The 14715-nt window shown below is 41.4% G+C and overlaps 3 protein-coding genes across 6 annotated transcripts; 2 read left to right on the top strand and 1 right to left on the bottom strand.

Moving 5' to 3' along the window:
- Window positions 1-407: 407 nt before the first annotated feature.
- Window positions 408-3028, top strand: LOC147964186 (uncharacterized). Of its 4 annotated transcripts, none has more exons than XM_087526773.1 (3): window positions 408-724; window positions 855-1152; window positions 2764-3028. In XM_087526773.1, exons 1-2 carry the CDS (start codon window positions 453-455, stop codon window positions 1150-1152), a joined length of 570 nt encoding a protein of 189 aa, XP_087382899.1. In that variant the 5' UTR covers window positions 408-452; the 3' UTR covers window positions 2764-3028. The 4 variants fall into 4 exon arrangements, 3 of the variants coding, with proteins under 3 accessions (XP_087382899.1, XP_087382900.1, XP_087382901.1); XM_087526774.1 differs by having other exon boundaries at window positions 558-724; window positions 862-1148; XR_015607441.1 differs by lacking the exon at window positions 408-724.
- A 1607-nt stretch (window positions 3029-4635) lies between these two features.
- On the top strand, window positions 4636-6451 carry LOC125514569 (uncharacterized). The gene is made up of 2 exons (XM_087526776.1): window positions 4636-4925; window positions 5984-6451. Exon 1 carries the CDS (start codon window positions 4733-4735, stop codon window positions 4877-4879), a length of 147 nt encoding a protein of 48 aa, XP_087382902.1. The 5' UTR covers window positions 4636-4732; the 3' UTR covers window positions 4880-4925; window positions 5984-6451.
- LOC125514568 (polynucleotide 5'-hydroxyl-kinase NOL9) lies at window positions 6346-11335 on the bottom strand. Its single transcript, XM_048679906.2, has 9 exons — window positions 10997-11335; window positions 10135-10232; window positions 10011-10044; window positions 9374-9543; window positions 8967-9147; window positions 8667-8847; window positions 7645-7756; window positions 7411-7538; window positions 6346-6706 (listed from the first exon to the last, which is right to left on the bottom strand). The coding sequence occupies exons 1-9, from the start codon at window positions 11188-11190 to the stop codon at window positions 6659-6661; spliced, it is 1146 nt and encodes a 381-aa protein (XP_048535863.1). The 5' UTR covers window positions 11191-11335; the 3' UTR covers window positions 6346-6658.
- Between the last annotated feature and the right edge of the window lie 3380 nt (window positions 11336-14715).

Raw genomic sequence — 14715 nt, 5'->3', positions numbered from 1 at the left:
ACGCCATCAAATCTTGACCGAGAGATCTCACAGCGACGTGTGATAACCTAAGCGAGGCGCCGATGAAACCTCGCTCGAACATCCCCTCTGCCGCTGACTCGATTTTTCGCGGCCTTGTTAAACCCGCCGGCACGTCGTCGTCAAGATCCCCTCTGCTTGCACGCAACGCAATCATGGAATTGGAATGAATCCCCTGGTGGCTCCTGCTAATCACAGCGTGACGCACTTGCCCAAATCCAAATCTTCCTGCCTCTCTAATCTGGTACTAATCCAATCCAGGTAATCATCAACCGATAAAGCAAGAGCTGCGGGTCCCACGCGGCGGTCTCCGGTTCGTTGTCGCCAGGACCCGACAGCGAGAGGCGATGCGGAAATGGAATGGAATGGGAGGTTGGCAAAAGCAAGAAGAAGACATCCACCTACTTGCCTCCTGATCAAGGAACCGATGGTGGATGGATGGAGCATGCCACTTGAGCGCCGCTGCCCTACGTCAGGGGGCACAGCTGTGCGTGCTTACCCACCAATCTTCTTGTGTGCTTACCATATGCAGTCGCGTGGCGAGGGGAGGGGCAACAAATAGCAGAGTTGTGCCGGCGACTAATCCGGGAGCAAAGGCGAAGGCCAACACAACAAACTTCCTGACTGGCTCTGTTCAAGATTCCTCCGTTGATTGCAAAGGGTCCGTGCTGGTTGGAGGAGCTTGCTCCGGTTCATCATCACCAAGGTAAACAAGCAATTGCTTTCTCGTTCTCTCTTTCATTTCGATGAAATTGAAGCAAACGCCCTTGGCAAGACCCAGCCTTTGCTCGTCATCCTCTCTTCATTGCTTACTCGTCCTCTCATCAAAGCTGCAGCCTGCAGGGTAGGTGTTTGTGGAATTGCCTCCTTTGCAATTGCAACAGCAGCGGCAGCGGAGTAAGCAAGGAAGGGCTAGGGAGAGCAGCGAGGAAAGGATGGGCATGCCGCGGGGGCTGTCGGCGTACATGGTGGACATGGTGTGGGCGGTGCTCGCCGGGTGGGTGTCGGCGTGCCTGCTGGTCGCCAACGAGATCGCCCGCGGCATGCGGGCCGGGGAGATTGGCCCCTTCGTCGTCGGGTGAATCTCACTTCGGGAACGGGAAATCCTCCCTTCTGACTCCTTCCTTCACGTAGGTGCTCTGCTCTCAACCTTCTGCTCTTAGTTTCTTTGCTAGTAATAACTCGGTGCTTCCTCTCTAAGAGAAAACTATGGTGCCATATTATGTCCTTTTTTTTCTTGCACAATTCGTGATATCAAGCGATTACGGATACCTTTCTTGATTACCAGTTTCTGCTCTGTATCCTGAAATAACAGGCTATGTGTTAATTTACTCTGGGATTTATGTTTGGAAAATCTATACTAGTATCCCCTCTGTCTTAAAATGTAAGACGTTTAATAAGAAGCTAATGAGAGATTTTATACAGAGTAGTTTTACATGGATCAGTTATGACTCAGACGTACCCCTGTTTCTGCGGCTCAATCTTTTAGGCATTACATAGACTAGTAAGTTATACGTGCATAGCACGTGAGAGCTCATATAGTCAAACTACAACCAAAGATAGACATATTGTTACTGTAAAATATATTGTGCCTGTTTTATCTAGGTATCCTTTTTTGGCTAGTTATGCCGGCAAATGAAATTGTGAGGCATATGCATGAAGTATAACATACAAAAATCACGTAAAATATACTGAGCGTGTTTTATCTAGGTATCTTTTTTGGCTATCTCAAAGCTAATGTTCTACAGTATCTGTAAAGATAAATATGATTTATGAAGGTACATAGACTTGAATACGAAGTAAAATGAATGATAGTTTCGATAGAAAAAGAAGTTAGGAGAGTCTAAGTATGGAAGAGTCTAGAATAAAGTAGAAGTGTGCTTTAAATTTTGTGCAAAATGTCCATATGGCTTTAGCCCAACCATAGAATCTTCTAGATAGTACACGTGGAAGAATCCAGTGAAGTAATGAGAAGATCCAACGGTCAATAACACTCGGATTTGCCACGTCTCCACCGTTAGATCGGCTTCATCCAATGGTTGTTATTCAAAGTTATTCGCACACTATATAGTGGTATAGATGATGGAATCTGACATTTTTTTTCCATTAGTCATGGCTTATTAATTTTTCAAGAGGTAATAGTTACTTCCATGGCTATAGATGTTACACCTTTTCAAAAACAAATCTACGTTCCAAGTTTTATTGTTTCCATTTTAAAGAGTGTCATTTTGTAGGCCTGTAATGTACTAAAATTGAATGGCATTGCCATACTCAGCCCCGATCAGCCTGAATTCCTAATGAAACATTCATTTGATGCTTTTGAAATCTTCACCGTCTCAGTGGCACCAGCTGGAATAGCTACCCACGAAGATCATTAGCTTGTGTAGGCTTACATATGATCAACATTTTTATTATTCTTCCAAAGCAAATGGAACAATTTACTTGTGTAGATTGTTGCAAATGTGCCTGGTCATTTTTTAACCTTACTTTAATTCCCTTTCTGTCATCAAGTGGGAAGAAAGGTTTCATGCCCATTGCTTGATGCATCATTCTTAAGCTGCCTAAATTAACCGCTTATGTTTCTGGTTTGGAGCCATAATGACATGTTCAGTTAATTTCATCTGCTTGCCCGATTAATAACTTCTTTCAGATTGAAATGGGATTTGCTTGTTTTAATAGTTATGTTTGCCCTGTTGCTTCTTATGCTTTTCATCACTTGATCTGATGACTTAATTGTTATTGCAGATAGTTTTTTGGCGGATCCATCCATGGATACACATTGCATTATACTGTACAGAGTCCCTAAATCTCCATTAGTGTTCAGCTGAATGGCTTGGCCATTGATAGAAGTGACAGAGATTCTAGATGATGTTTTCTTTCTCCTTTCTTTCCACAATTCTTCTGTTCTGTGTAGTAATGTAAATAATTTATTTTCCTTTTGCATTATACTAGTTCTCTAAAGATATGTGCAACTGCATAAGAATGGGTCATAAACATATGTGCAACTTCATGTTATGTTCTTTTACATTATGAATGCCCTAGTCCGGAGACTTGGTTCCGAAGATGAAGATCAAAAGAACCTTACTCTTGAGGACAACTGGCAACCACCTACTCAGGTTCAGGAGTTCTCCGACATCACTAGGATATGCTTCATCACAAGCCACAAGCCTCTGCCTCCTACTTACCTTCTTTAAGTATTAATCGAGTCCATCAAGGCCTCTCCATAGGCGACCCAATGCCTTATGTAGTCGGTTCTTTCAGCAGAATCTTCCTCAATCTAAAGGAGTTAGCGCCACTAGCGAAAGCTTGAAGGACTCGGGGCTACCGAGGACAGGTTTCCCCCAGGGTAGGCGAATGATGAGGATGCGGACCAGCAGGCCAAACAACCCAAGTTTTTAGGGCCGATTTAGGGGGTGGGGGTGTAGCTGGGTCATATTTTCTTCACTGACAGGGTCAACCGTTCGGACATATAGAGGACATTAAGGAGTCCGGCTATAGATGATATAGCATATAATACTATACAAGGCGGATGTAGTATCATATACTTCCTCCGGTCCTTTTTACTCTGCATATTAGAATTCTCTGAAGTCAAACTGCACAAAGTTTGACCGTATTTATATGAAAAAATATTAACATCTGCCATGCTAAAGTTATACAATATGAAACTTTAAGTCATGGCACGTCTATTGATATTAATTTCAGATTATGAATGTTGGTACTTTTTTCTATAAAGTTGCTCAAACTTTACGAGGCTTGATTTCAATCAAATCTTATATGCAAACTAAAAAGGACCGGAGGGAGTACTCCCTATCTAAAAATATACTCCATCCGTTTCAAAATTCTTGTCTTAGATTTGTCTAGATATGGATGTATCAAGTCACGTTTTAGTATTAGATACATCCGTATCTAAACAAATTTAAGACAAGAATTTTGAGACGGAGGGAGTACTTTCTCTATAAAGAAATATAAGATCGGGTCGTTTAGATCATCAGAGTATCACATGTATGGCACTAAAGGTCGGCCGAAATCTAAAGATTGACATGGTCCCATAAACTACGGCTGAGCCAGCTCGTGGTCTTGGTAAAACCACTGGCAATGTCGTTGTCAATGTCAAGATCCCCTCGCTTGTACGCAATCATGGGCTCTTGCTGATGCTAATCACTTGTGACGCACTTGCCCAAATCCAAATCCTCCTTCCTCTCTAATCTGGTAGTATTACCACTAAAATCCAACCGATAAATGATTGGATAAAGCTCCGGCTTCTCCACCACGTGGCGATCCCCCGTTTGCCCCTGCGAGGCGATGCGGACACGGAATGCAAGGCTGGCGAGGAGACGGGCAAAAGCAAGAAGAGAACATCCACCCACCGAGTTGCCTCTTGATCAAGGAGCCGATGGTGGATGGAGGAGCCGCCGCCGAGTGCCGCTGCCCTACGTCAGGTGGTGCTTAAAGCGAAGGCCGACACTCGGTCTCCGTGCTCCGTTCAAGATTCCGGCGTCGGTTGCGTGCTGCTTGGGGGTCGCTCCGGTCCATCACCAAGGTGAAGAGGCAATTTACTTTTACTATCCCCTCTTTGATTCGGTTCCCGGTCTTCATTTCGTGTCTTCAAAGCTGCAGGCTAGGTGTTTGTGGAATTGCCTACCTCCTCTGCAACTGCAGCGGCAGCGCCAGCGGAGTAAGGAGGGAAGGCTAGGCAGAGCAAGGAAGGGAAAGGATGACCATGCCGCGGGGGCTGGCGGCGTACATGGTGGACATGGTGTGGGCGGTGCTCGCCGGGTGGGTGTCGGCGTGCCTGCTGGTCGCCAACGAGATCGCCCGCGGCATGCGTGCCGGGGAGATCGGCCCCTTCGTTGTGGGGTGAAAAATCTCGTTCCGGGTCCTCCCTTCTGATTCATTCCTTCGTGCAGGTGCTCTGCTCTAGTTTCTCTGAATCTTTCCATGTCTTCTTTTCTTGCACAGTTTTTGATATCAAGCGATTGCGGACACCTTTGTTGATTACCCTCCCTGCTCTGTATCCTAAAATACCCGGCTATGTGTTAATTTGCTCTGGCATTTGTGTTTGGCAAATATGTTGTTGTAGTAGTACCTAACAAGAGGCTAATGAGAGACTTTATACAGACTAGTTTTACCTAGATCGGTTATGCTGTATTAGGGAGAACTGATACATTTTCCCAAGTCACTTCTGTTAGTCCTGTCAGACATACCCTTGTTCCCGCGGTTCAATCTTTTAGGCATTGGTACATAGATGATGGATTCTGACATTTTGTTTCCATTAGCTAGTAATGGCTTATTAATTTCCGATACAATTGTCAGGAGGTAATAGCTAATCTGCTGTGCTAAAACTGAATGGCATTGCCATACTCAGCCCCGATCACCATGAATTCCTGAATCAAGCATTCTGATACTTCACCATCTCAGTGGCACCAGCTGGAATAGCTATTCCTGAAGAGCATTAGCTTCAATCAGCAAACTGCCAAATAAAATGTGTCCCAAGCAGAAACATCACAAATACCGCCACGCCCTAGGCCGTCACAAGGGAAACTATACCCAAATCCTTTTTATCCGACATTAATTTGGAACTGCGTGCATCTAAAGCGCCCTTTGTGTAGGTTTATGATAAACTTTCTAATTATTCTTCCGAAGCAGATGAAACAATTTACTTGTGTAGATTGTTCTAAAATGCGCCTGATCATCTTTTCAGCCGTACTTTAATTCCCTTTCTGTTGTCAAGTGGGAAGAACGGTTTTATGCCATTGCTTGATGCATCATTCTTAAGCTGCCTAATTTCATCCATTATGTTTCTGGTTTGGAGCCATAATGACATGTTCAGTTAATTTTAGTCTGCTTGCTTGATTAATTACTTCTTTCAGATGGAAATAGGATTTGCTTATTTTATTGATTATGTTTTCCCTGTTGCTTCTCATGCTTTTCATCACTTGATCTGACGACTTGATTGTTATTGCAGATAGTTTTTGGCGAATCCGGCCATGGATACATTGCATCATACTGTACAGACTCCATAAATCAACATTAGTGTTCAGCTGAATGGCTTCGGCCATTAACAGAAGTGACAGATTTCTAGATGATGTTTTATTTTCTCTCCTTTCTTTCCACAATTCTTCTGTTATTTTCCTTTCACATTATAGTTCTCTAAAGGTATGTGCAGCTGCATAAGAATGGGTCATGCTATGTTCGTTTCCCCTCTTTTGTAGAGCTAGTTTTGCGGCATCCATACAATCTGCTGCATGGCTAGCAACTATGGAGAAAGATGGGAGAATTCAGATCGCGTGGTGGACTCTACTAATGTAGCCATGTAGGCAACAAGGATAGCTAGACATATTTCCAGGACATGTAATGTTAGTCTGTCATACGACATCTGTATACTAAAACAAAATAAAAATTACAGGTTCAGTAACAGGACGAGATTGCAATACAGTACATGTCTTTGTCCTGGCCATCAACTTGTGTAATCTGATCAGGTTGTTCAAGGCCAGTTTGGCAGAAATTACACTGATATGAAGTTCCATACATGTCAAAGGTATAGTGATGTTTTTTCATAGGCTGGTTGTTCATGGCAACCGAGATATGTGAAGTTGCTTATCCCCGACGGTCATAATTGTTTGTAGACATCTGCAGGTCTCTACAGATCTCTCAGCCTGGCAGTTATATCATCCACTGTGTTTGGCACCTGCAAGTACAAGGTTCGAGTGAGAACGGATCATGAGCCGCATCGATGGAATAACAGATCCATCGTACTCCACACATACAAGCACAAGTTCAGCAGAGTGTAGGTGGAGAAGTGGAGTTTTTTTGTTCCACGTGGTCATCCACTGTGTTTTCATAGGTGGAGTACCATTCTAGCTGACCATATGGTCCTAGCGATGGACTGAACCTTAGTGCGTGGGAAAGGCCCCATCAATCCCTAATGCTTTTGGAAGCAGGTTGAAATATTGGAACTAGAGATACTTTGTCATGATCAAAAGGAGAGGAGAGGCATTGCGTCAAAGGCATATGTGTTACTCCATCCATTCCAAAATAACTGTCATGGTTTTAGTTCAAAATCAATACTGATGCAGGATCATGCGGCTAGATTTCCCAACTCAAAACATGCTTCATCAATTAAAAGAGGCTAAAATGTGCCTGGACGGGACATATGCACAATTTAAAGGCGTCGGAAATATTGACCTTGGGAATTTCCGGAAATATATTCAATTGTAGGCAATGGTAATTCTCGAGAAGAGAATACAACTAACCAAGAATTTGGCTATCACATCCTAAGCAGTAATTCATTTGCCCTTGTGGTGATTAATATACAATCATAAGGAAGTTTAAACAGTAGTCCATGCTTGCAGAGAAAAACAAAGAAATATAATTCTGACGACTGTTTATTACCTGAAAGAGGCCGTCGGGTACTGCGATACAACTTGGAAAAATGATGTCAACATTTTCTAGAAGCTGATGAGGAACAGGTGTTATCAGATGAATGCAGTCTCCTGGAATATCAATAGCCTTGACGAAACCTAATGTCCAACTCAGCACGAGACCAGTAACATACAATAAATTAGTTAGTCTTATCAGTTTACTTTAACAAAAACACTAAACAAGGAAAGAATAAATCTTACATACCAAGTCCCATGCACCAAGGGGATGAGCATTCCGTTGACAAAGGGACAGATGAACTTGATCCAATACCGACGATAGTACCAGCCAAGAAGTCATATACTGAATCACCAGAAATCTATACAAGAACACCCATAGAAACTATATTAATAGACAGACCCCAAAATCAATATTCTGAGCATTGATAGTCCGTACCAAATAAGTTTTATCTACACATAATGAACTGGAATTAAGAGTTAATTTGCCCAAACTGTTTTATACCATTTGAAACTGTAAGTTGCTAAACTACCACTGCATTATGTCGACTTATTTAGGTAGATTAATTTTGCAAGTAGTAAATTGTTTTATTCTGTTGTATTAGACAAGCGGTACATATTCATTAGCATTCTGGTCAGCAGTTTATCTTATTTATGCAAAATAAAAGTAATTGCGTAAACATTAAGTTCTCTACATACAAATGAGGAAAATTATAGCTACAACTTAGAAGATAAGATTTGTGCACATTACTACCCTACCACGTGACACTATGTACGCAGATATATTTTTGGCAAAACAACCATAGGGGGGAGGCCCCTACGTTTCACACATTTAGATTGTAACCATAACTGAGGTCTCCTGCATCCTTTGACCCAAAGACTCACAATCCAATCCATTTTGATGATTTGGCTCAATGTTGAAGCTTCAAAGGAGCCTCCGATTACTATCCAAGATATCATCCTTTTGTGGCTCTTTATTCGCACTAGTGTAAAAGGAGAATGCAAACTCGGCGTTGCTAAAAGCTCAGTATTCAGAAAGGTATGCAAGGTGATTTGTTTCGCTGTTACGAAATATACTGTTTGGAAAATGGAGTACAGTAAGGAGTAAATGGACAAGCAACATTTTGTCATATACTCCCTCCGTTACAAAATAGATGACCCAACTTTATACAAGTTTGTATAAAGTTGGGTCATCTATTTTGGAACGGAGGGAGTATTCAGCAACGCTTCACTGCTACATGATCAGAATAAAATAGATGGAGAAGCAGTCACCTGGCTGTGCAGATCAATAACCTGTATTTTTGAAATAGGAAGCTGAAATGGGTCTATAGCAGCAATGCCTTGCACTAAATCATCAGAAGAGAAAATAGGAAAGTCCCTCGGCAAGCACTGCCTGAAGTATGCAATCAGTCTGAGGTCACGAATCATCCGCGCCTCTTTCTTCACCAACAGACTGCATTTACATAGTCATGACTATAAGAACGATTTAAAGATATATCATTTCATTAAAATGAATGACTCAAAACAGTTGTTTTTTTGCTGAAACTGGGCTCAAAACAGTTAAAGACTTACTGTCGAGGAGAGTTCTGTGCAGCGCGAATTTCAACTAGATTAACCTGTGAATCTCCCTTGTGTGCATCCAGCCAAAACGCACCACCTGGTAAATTTTTACCCTCTGCTGTGGTGTTTAGCCGAATAACATCGGTTGGGGATACGTATCTCAGTATCTCTGACAGAACATGAAGTCCAATGCCTAAAATTCACACGGTACAACATGAAACTGGACGTTTGCGAGAAAAGAATAGGAAAATGCAGTCAATTAGCAATAACAGATATTAGTATTACAGGTGAATGTCCCATTATGCAAGTCAAAATCCAAAACTCATCCTATCATATTTTCCCCTCCAACCTTCCACATTAGCCATGTGAATTACCAGCACAAACCTTGATGCAAAGTAGTGCAATCAATGAAATCTCACCTTTCACCCATCCTGAAGTGTTGATAACAATCGGTATAGCTGATTTGTGAGGGTTATCAGCCTCATTGAAGCGATAGAGTTCTTTAAGAAAATAATCATAAAGCCCAAAGATGTAGCTCAAGAGAAGTTTTGGGTTCTTGTGTGCAGCAACATCACCAAAAAAGAAGCACCTAGAATATGTGGGGAAAATGTATTAGACAGCTTGCAGAAGACCATACATGAGAACACAATGAAATATCAACTGGTACATATGTTTATTTCAGTAAGTATCTGATATAGATATATTAGTTCATGTGATGGCCACTTAAACTACTGTGCTAAAGATAAGACTCTTAACGGGTAAATGTAGCTATTGCAGAATTGGTAGAAAATCAAACTTCATAATGTTTGAGTATTCATAATATCTTGGAAGAGAACAAAATATTAATTTGACCCCTGAATGGTTAACAATATTAGAATAAGAAATTTAGGAAAAAAATTGACAAATGAAATAGCTTTCTCACATACAGTAATCTATTTTAAATTAAGCACAGGATTGTTCCTAGCAGCACCAAAAGGTAGTTCGGTGAGTAAATTGCAAATACTATATGAAACCATATAAGACTCTGCAAAACTAAACCTCCTGAAATACAATTACCTCTTTGGAGCCCGCAGGTATAGCATTGTCAAATCTGAATTATCAAAAAAAATGAACAGAATGTTCAGCCAGGGATAGAAACATTTTGAAGGGGAATTAAAAGTTGAAAACCCTGAGCCTGTACCTTTAGCTTGTTCCTCAAGTACATGAAGTGATACAAAACCTGGAGGTGTGAACTCAGGCTGGCCAACATCGGTATCCAGGTACGCCACCCTCTTATACCTGTTAATTGAAGTGAAAGAATCACAAGAACTGATCTGAAAGTAGAAAAGCTAACGGCAAATAAAACAGAGCAAATCAAAAAATTCTGATCTGTACAAATTATGCAACTTGTGTGAACTAGCAGTTGAACTAGTTTATTCTCCCATTAAAAAAAGATGAGGCTAGTGCAACCAAACTTACCAGCTAGCACAACATTTTAACTATATGCAACCAGACTAGTGCTGACCCCATAAAAACTACTAGTACTTTCTCACACTTCCCAAAGCCATAAAACAACCTAGAAAGTAAAAAACTATTGGTACATAGCTACTTCATCAGGGTTTAATCGACAAAATCAAAGCTCAATAATCTTTGTAACTAACTCCATTTTGCGCTTTTCAAATGCAGATTCTTTTTTCACTATAAATAGTAAATACAGATAGCATGTCAACTGAATTCGTAGTGTATAAAATAAGTATTCAAATCATATACCAAAGCATTGCGGTCAAACAATTTTACTATTTATAAACTAAAATGCAATGCTTATTTATACTGAAATTTAGCAAAGCAGCACCGTCCCATTTCCGAGCATGAATAACTCGAATTTAAAGTCTGCCTCTAAAATTATTCGACAATGTGCACATTCAGCTGCTTTGGAGTGAAGCAGAGCAGAATGAGACGAGGAGAGGACAGGGAAAATGCAGTTGCGCTTCTCCGGCGCAGTAAGTAAAGTAAAGAAGAAGAAGAAGCAACGATGGGCTCAGCGAATTCTCCGTGCATTTCACCTTGCGAGGAGGGTGTTGAGGAGGAGGCGGGAGAACGCGGACTTGCCGCTGTTGCCGGGGCCGCACACCACCACCACCGGCGGCGGCCAGGTGCACGAGTCGTACGCCACCGCCTCCGCCGCCTCCTCCCACTCCCGCTCCCTGCCCCTCGCCTCCTCCGACCCCTCGCCGCGGCCCATGGCGCCTCTCTCCATCTCGCTCTCTCTCTCTCCGCAATTCACTCACACAGCACGCACTCAGCGCTCGTTGGGTACTCTGCAGTCTCCGACTGGGTATTTCATAAGCCAAGACTGTCACGCGTATTGCGACTGGGTGTCGAACGATAGAGGGTGCCGGTACGTTCAGATTGGTGATGACAGGTGTCATATGTTCTTAGGCCTTACAATGCTTTAAATTCGAGTTATGACAGGTTCACAGGTGTCATGTTAATGAATGAGACTGGTGATGAGAGGTGTCATGTTCTTAGAAGGTGATTAGTAAAATAAATCGAGTTTTTGTTAAACATCAGTGTTTTTCTCTACCGGAGGGATGTCTAATTAAGAGTCTATCCTCTACAAATAAGCATTGATATTTAAAAAAAACTAGTTTATTTCTCTGAGTACCTTGCATTGTACAAGGTCAATTTTTTTTCTAAGTTATAGTTGGGTCTAACTTGGTGAGAAAAAAAAGATCGAGTCTTATATGATATAAAAATTCCCAATGTGATTCGTGACCAAGGTACGATGGTACGCGAGTGGCCATTAGGCATGCAAGCGGAAGACGTACGCGAGTGGCCATTGTACAATATGAGAATTAAGCCTAACACGATTATCGAAGTAACAAAGGTTAGTGTGTTTCCTCATGGACGCCGTCCACTTACATCCCTAATGGCCATTGTCCCATAAAATATTGGTGGAAATGGTAGATCGCAGATGAAATTCCCTATCATTTAATGGGGCCATCCAAATCTCTAGTTGTGATGGACACGATGTCATTCATTTTTGTCCAATGAAATATTGGCGGAAATGGTAGATTGCGGATGAAATTCTCTATCACTTAATGGGGCCACCCAAATCTCTAGTTGTGATGGACACGATCTCATTCATTTTTGTCCCATGAATTATTGGTGGAAATGGTAGAGCGCGGATGAAATTCTCTATCACTTAATGGGGCCATCCAAATCTCCAGTTGTAATCTCATTCATTTTTGTCCCATAAAATATTGGTGGAAATGGTAGATCGCGGATGAAATTCTCTATCACTTAATGGGGCCACCCAAATCTTCTCTATCACTTAATGAGGCCACCCAAATCTCTAGTTGTGTTGGATACGATCTCATTCATTTTTGTCCCATGAAATATTGGTGAAAATGGTAGATCGCGGATGAAATTCTCTATCACTTAATGGGGCCACCCAAATCTCCAGTTGTGATGGACACGATCTCATTCATTTTTGTCCCATGAAATATTGGTGGAATGGTAGATCGCGGATGAAATTCTCTCTCACTTAATGGGGCCAACCAAATCTCCAGCTGTGATGGACACGATCTCATTCAATTTTGTCCCATGAAATATTGGTGGAAATGGTAGATCGCAGATGAAATTCTCTATCACTTAATGGGGCCACCCAAATCTCCAGTTGTGATGGACACAATCTCATTCATTTTTATCCAATGAAATATTGTGGAAATGGTAGATCGCGGATCAAATTCTCTATCACTTAATGGGGCCACCCAAATCTTCTCTATCACTTAATGAGGCCACCGAAATCTCCAGTTGTGATGGACACGATCTCATTCATTTTTTGTCCCATGAAATATTGGTGGAAATGGTAGGTCGCGGATGAAATTCTCTATCACTTAATGGGGCCACCCAAATCTCCAGTTGTAATGGACACGATCTCATTCATTTTTGTCCCATAAAAAATTGGTGGAAATGGTAGATCGCGGATGAAATTCTCTATCACTTAATGGGGCCACCCAAATCTCCAGTTGTGATGGACATGATCTCATTCAATTTTGTCCCGTGAAATATTGGTGGAAATGGTAGATCGCAGATGAAATTCTCTATCACTTAATGGGGCCACCCAAATATCCAGTTGTGATGGACACGATCTCATTCATTTTTTTCCTATGAAATATTGGTGGAAATGGTAGATCGCAGATGAAATTCTCTATCACTTAATGGGGCCACCCAAATCTCCAGTTGTGATGGACACGATCTCATTCATTTCTATCTTAAACCGGAACCTACTACACTTGTTACCAATATTCAATATGGACAGTTATAAAAAAACAATAAGGACACATTGACAACACATATGTTGCATGTTAGGTAACTCTCGAGGCACTGTCACTTAAGATGCTCTCCTAAGAAATGGAATATCTTTAGAGACAACTAACTTGATGCATTATCTTCTAAATATTGTATGTAAATTAGCTTTCATTTAATTGGTTTTAGATCATACTTGCATTCTAACTTGATGGTCTAGGCATAAACCAATTCCAATGCATATTAAAGATTACTAGATGGAGCCTTCACAACCTCGAGGAATCCAACACCTCTCATCCAGCAAACAAGACCTTTAGCTTTAAGGTTGCATACGATGCATGGTTGGTTGAGTAAAAAAAATCCCTCGCGTTCACTGTAACTCATAACACAAAAAAGCCTTTATTTATCAAAATCTATGTATACCATATTTATAGGTTCACATAAATGCAAGTTCATAATTTAAACTCTATTAAAAAACAGTACATCTAAATGTTTTTGCAATGAAAATGTCTATTTTTGCCTTATTGAGAAACTCCTTTCGCCACGGAGACATGGTTTTTAGCATGTAAGCAAAAGAGTGTCACAAACTAAACGAAAGAAAGAAATGTAAAAACAAATTGAACCTAATACCTCCCTTATGCTCCTACCGAATACACTATGTCCTTCCTTTACAAGACTTAGTAATTCATTTATTATTTAATGTTAAACCGATGTACACACATTAATTTTTCACCCAAAAATGGGTATTCATGTAAATATCAATGTATTATGGTGGATTCGCTCCTGCTTGTTGTAGGCATTAACACGACAGTAAGCAAACGATCAAAGGATTCAGTACAAAAGAATCCAAGGAGATGAATTAACACATGGTTTAACCCTCCTATTTGCCGAGTGAAAACTCATAAACCACCAATCTAAAAATGAAGACAAAAATTCTCATCAGAGAAAGCCTAGTGCCTCATGGGCCGCTCAAGGTGACTCCCACCGCCACCCAAACCCAATGCACTAAGTTCGCCTATGGTTGCTATATTACTGGGTACCATGAGGGCCCATGAAGATCACGGATGAAATTCTCTGTCACTTAATGGGGTCACCCAATCTTCAGTTGTGATAGACACGATCTTATTCATTTTTGTCTTAAAGCAGAACCTATTATACACTTGTTACCTTTTTTTTGCGAATGAGAAACTTGTATTACTCAATCAAGGGGTCCTTACCATCATCAGCTACTATCACCAGAGTCTCCTCCGGACCAGACCTAGCCAGGTCATAGTCCTGCCATGAATTCTAGCAAACACTGCCAAACTATCACTAGCCTTATTTTGGGATCGAGAAACATGAGTAATACAAGTTTGTCTAAGGGACAACAAGTGCTTAATCTCTTGCACAACGGGGGCATAGACTGAACGATCGACGCCTTCACATGAAATCATGGTCACGGCCTCCTTGGAATCCAGCTACACCACTATTG

The sequence above is a fragment of the Triticum urartu genome, chromosome 6A (genome assembly GCF_056163025.1).
Source record: "Triticum urartu cultivar PI428250 chromosome 6A, HENAU_Tu73, whole genome shotgun sequence".
NCBI lineage: Eukaryota > Viridiplantae > Streptophyta > Magnoliopsida > Poales > Poaceae > Triticum > Triticum urartu.
The sequence above is the reverse complement of the archived record's forward strand: the minus strand, read 5'-3'. Positions and strand labels throughout refer to the sequence as shown.

Coding starts and splice junctions, on each gene's coding strand:
- LOC147964186 (XM_087526773.1), top strand. CDS start 453: ATGGATGGAGCATGCCACTTGAGCGCCGCTGCCCTACGTCAGGGGGCA. Junction 725..854: donor TCCGGTTCATCATCACCAAG/GTAAACAAGCAA, acceptor TCAAAGCTGCAG/CCTGCAGGGTAGGTGTTTGT.
- LOC125514568 (XM_048679906.2), bottom strand. CDS start 11,190: ATGGAGAGAGGCGCCATGGGCCGCGGCGAGGGGTCGGAGGAGGCGAGG. Junction 9,544..10,010: donor TACCTGCGGGCTCCAAAGAG/GTAATTGTATTT, acceptor CACATATTCTAG/GTGCTTCTTTTTTGGTGATG. Junction 7,757..8,666: donor TTATTGATCTGCACAGCCAG/GTGACTGCTTCT, acceptor GTTCTTGTATAG/ATTTCTGGTGATTCAGTATA.
- LOC125514569 (XM_087526776.1), top strand. CDS start 4,733: ATGACCATGCCGCGGGGGCTGGCGGCGTACATGGTGGACATGGTGTGG.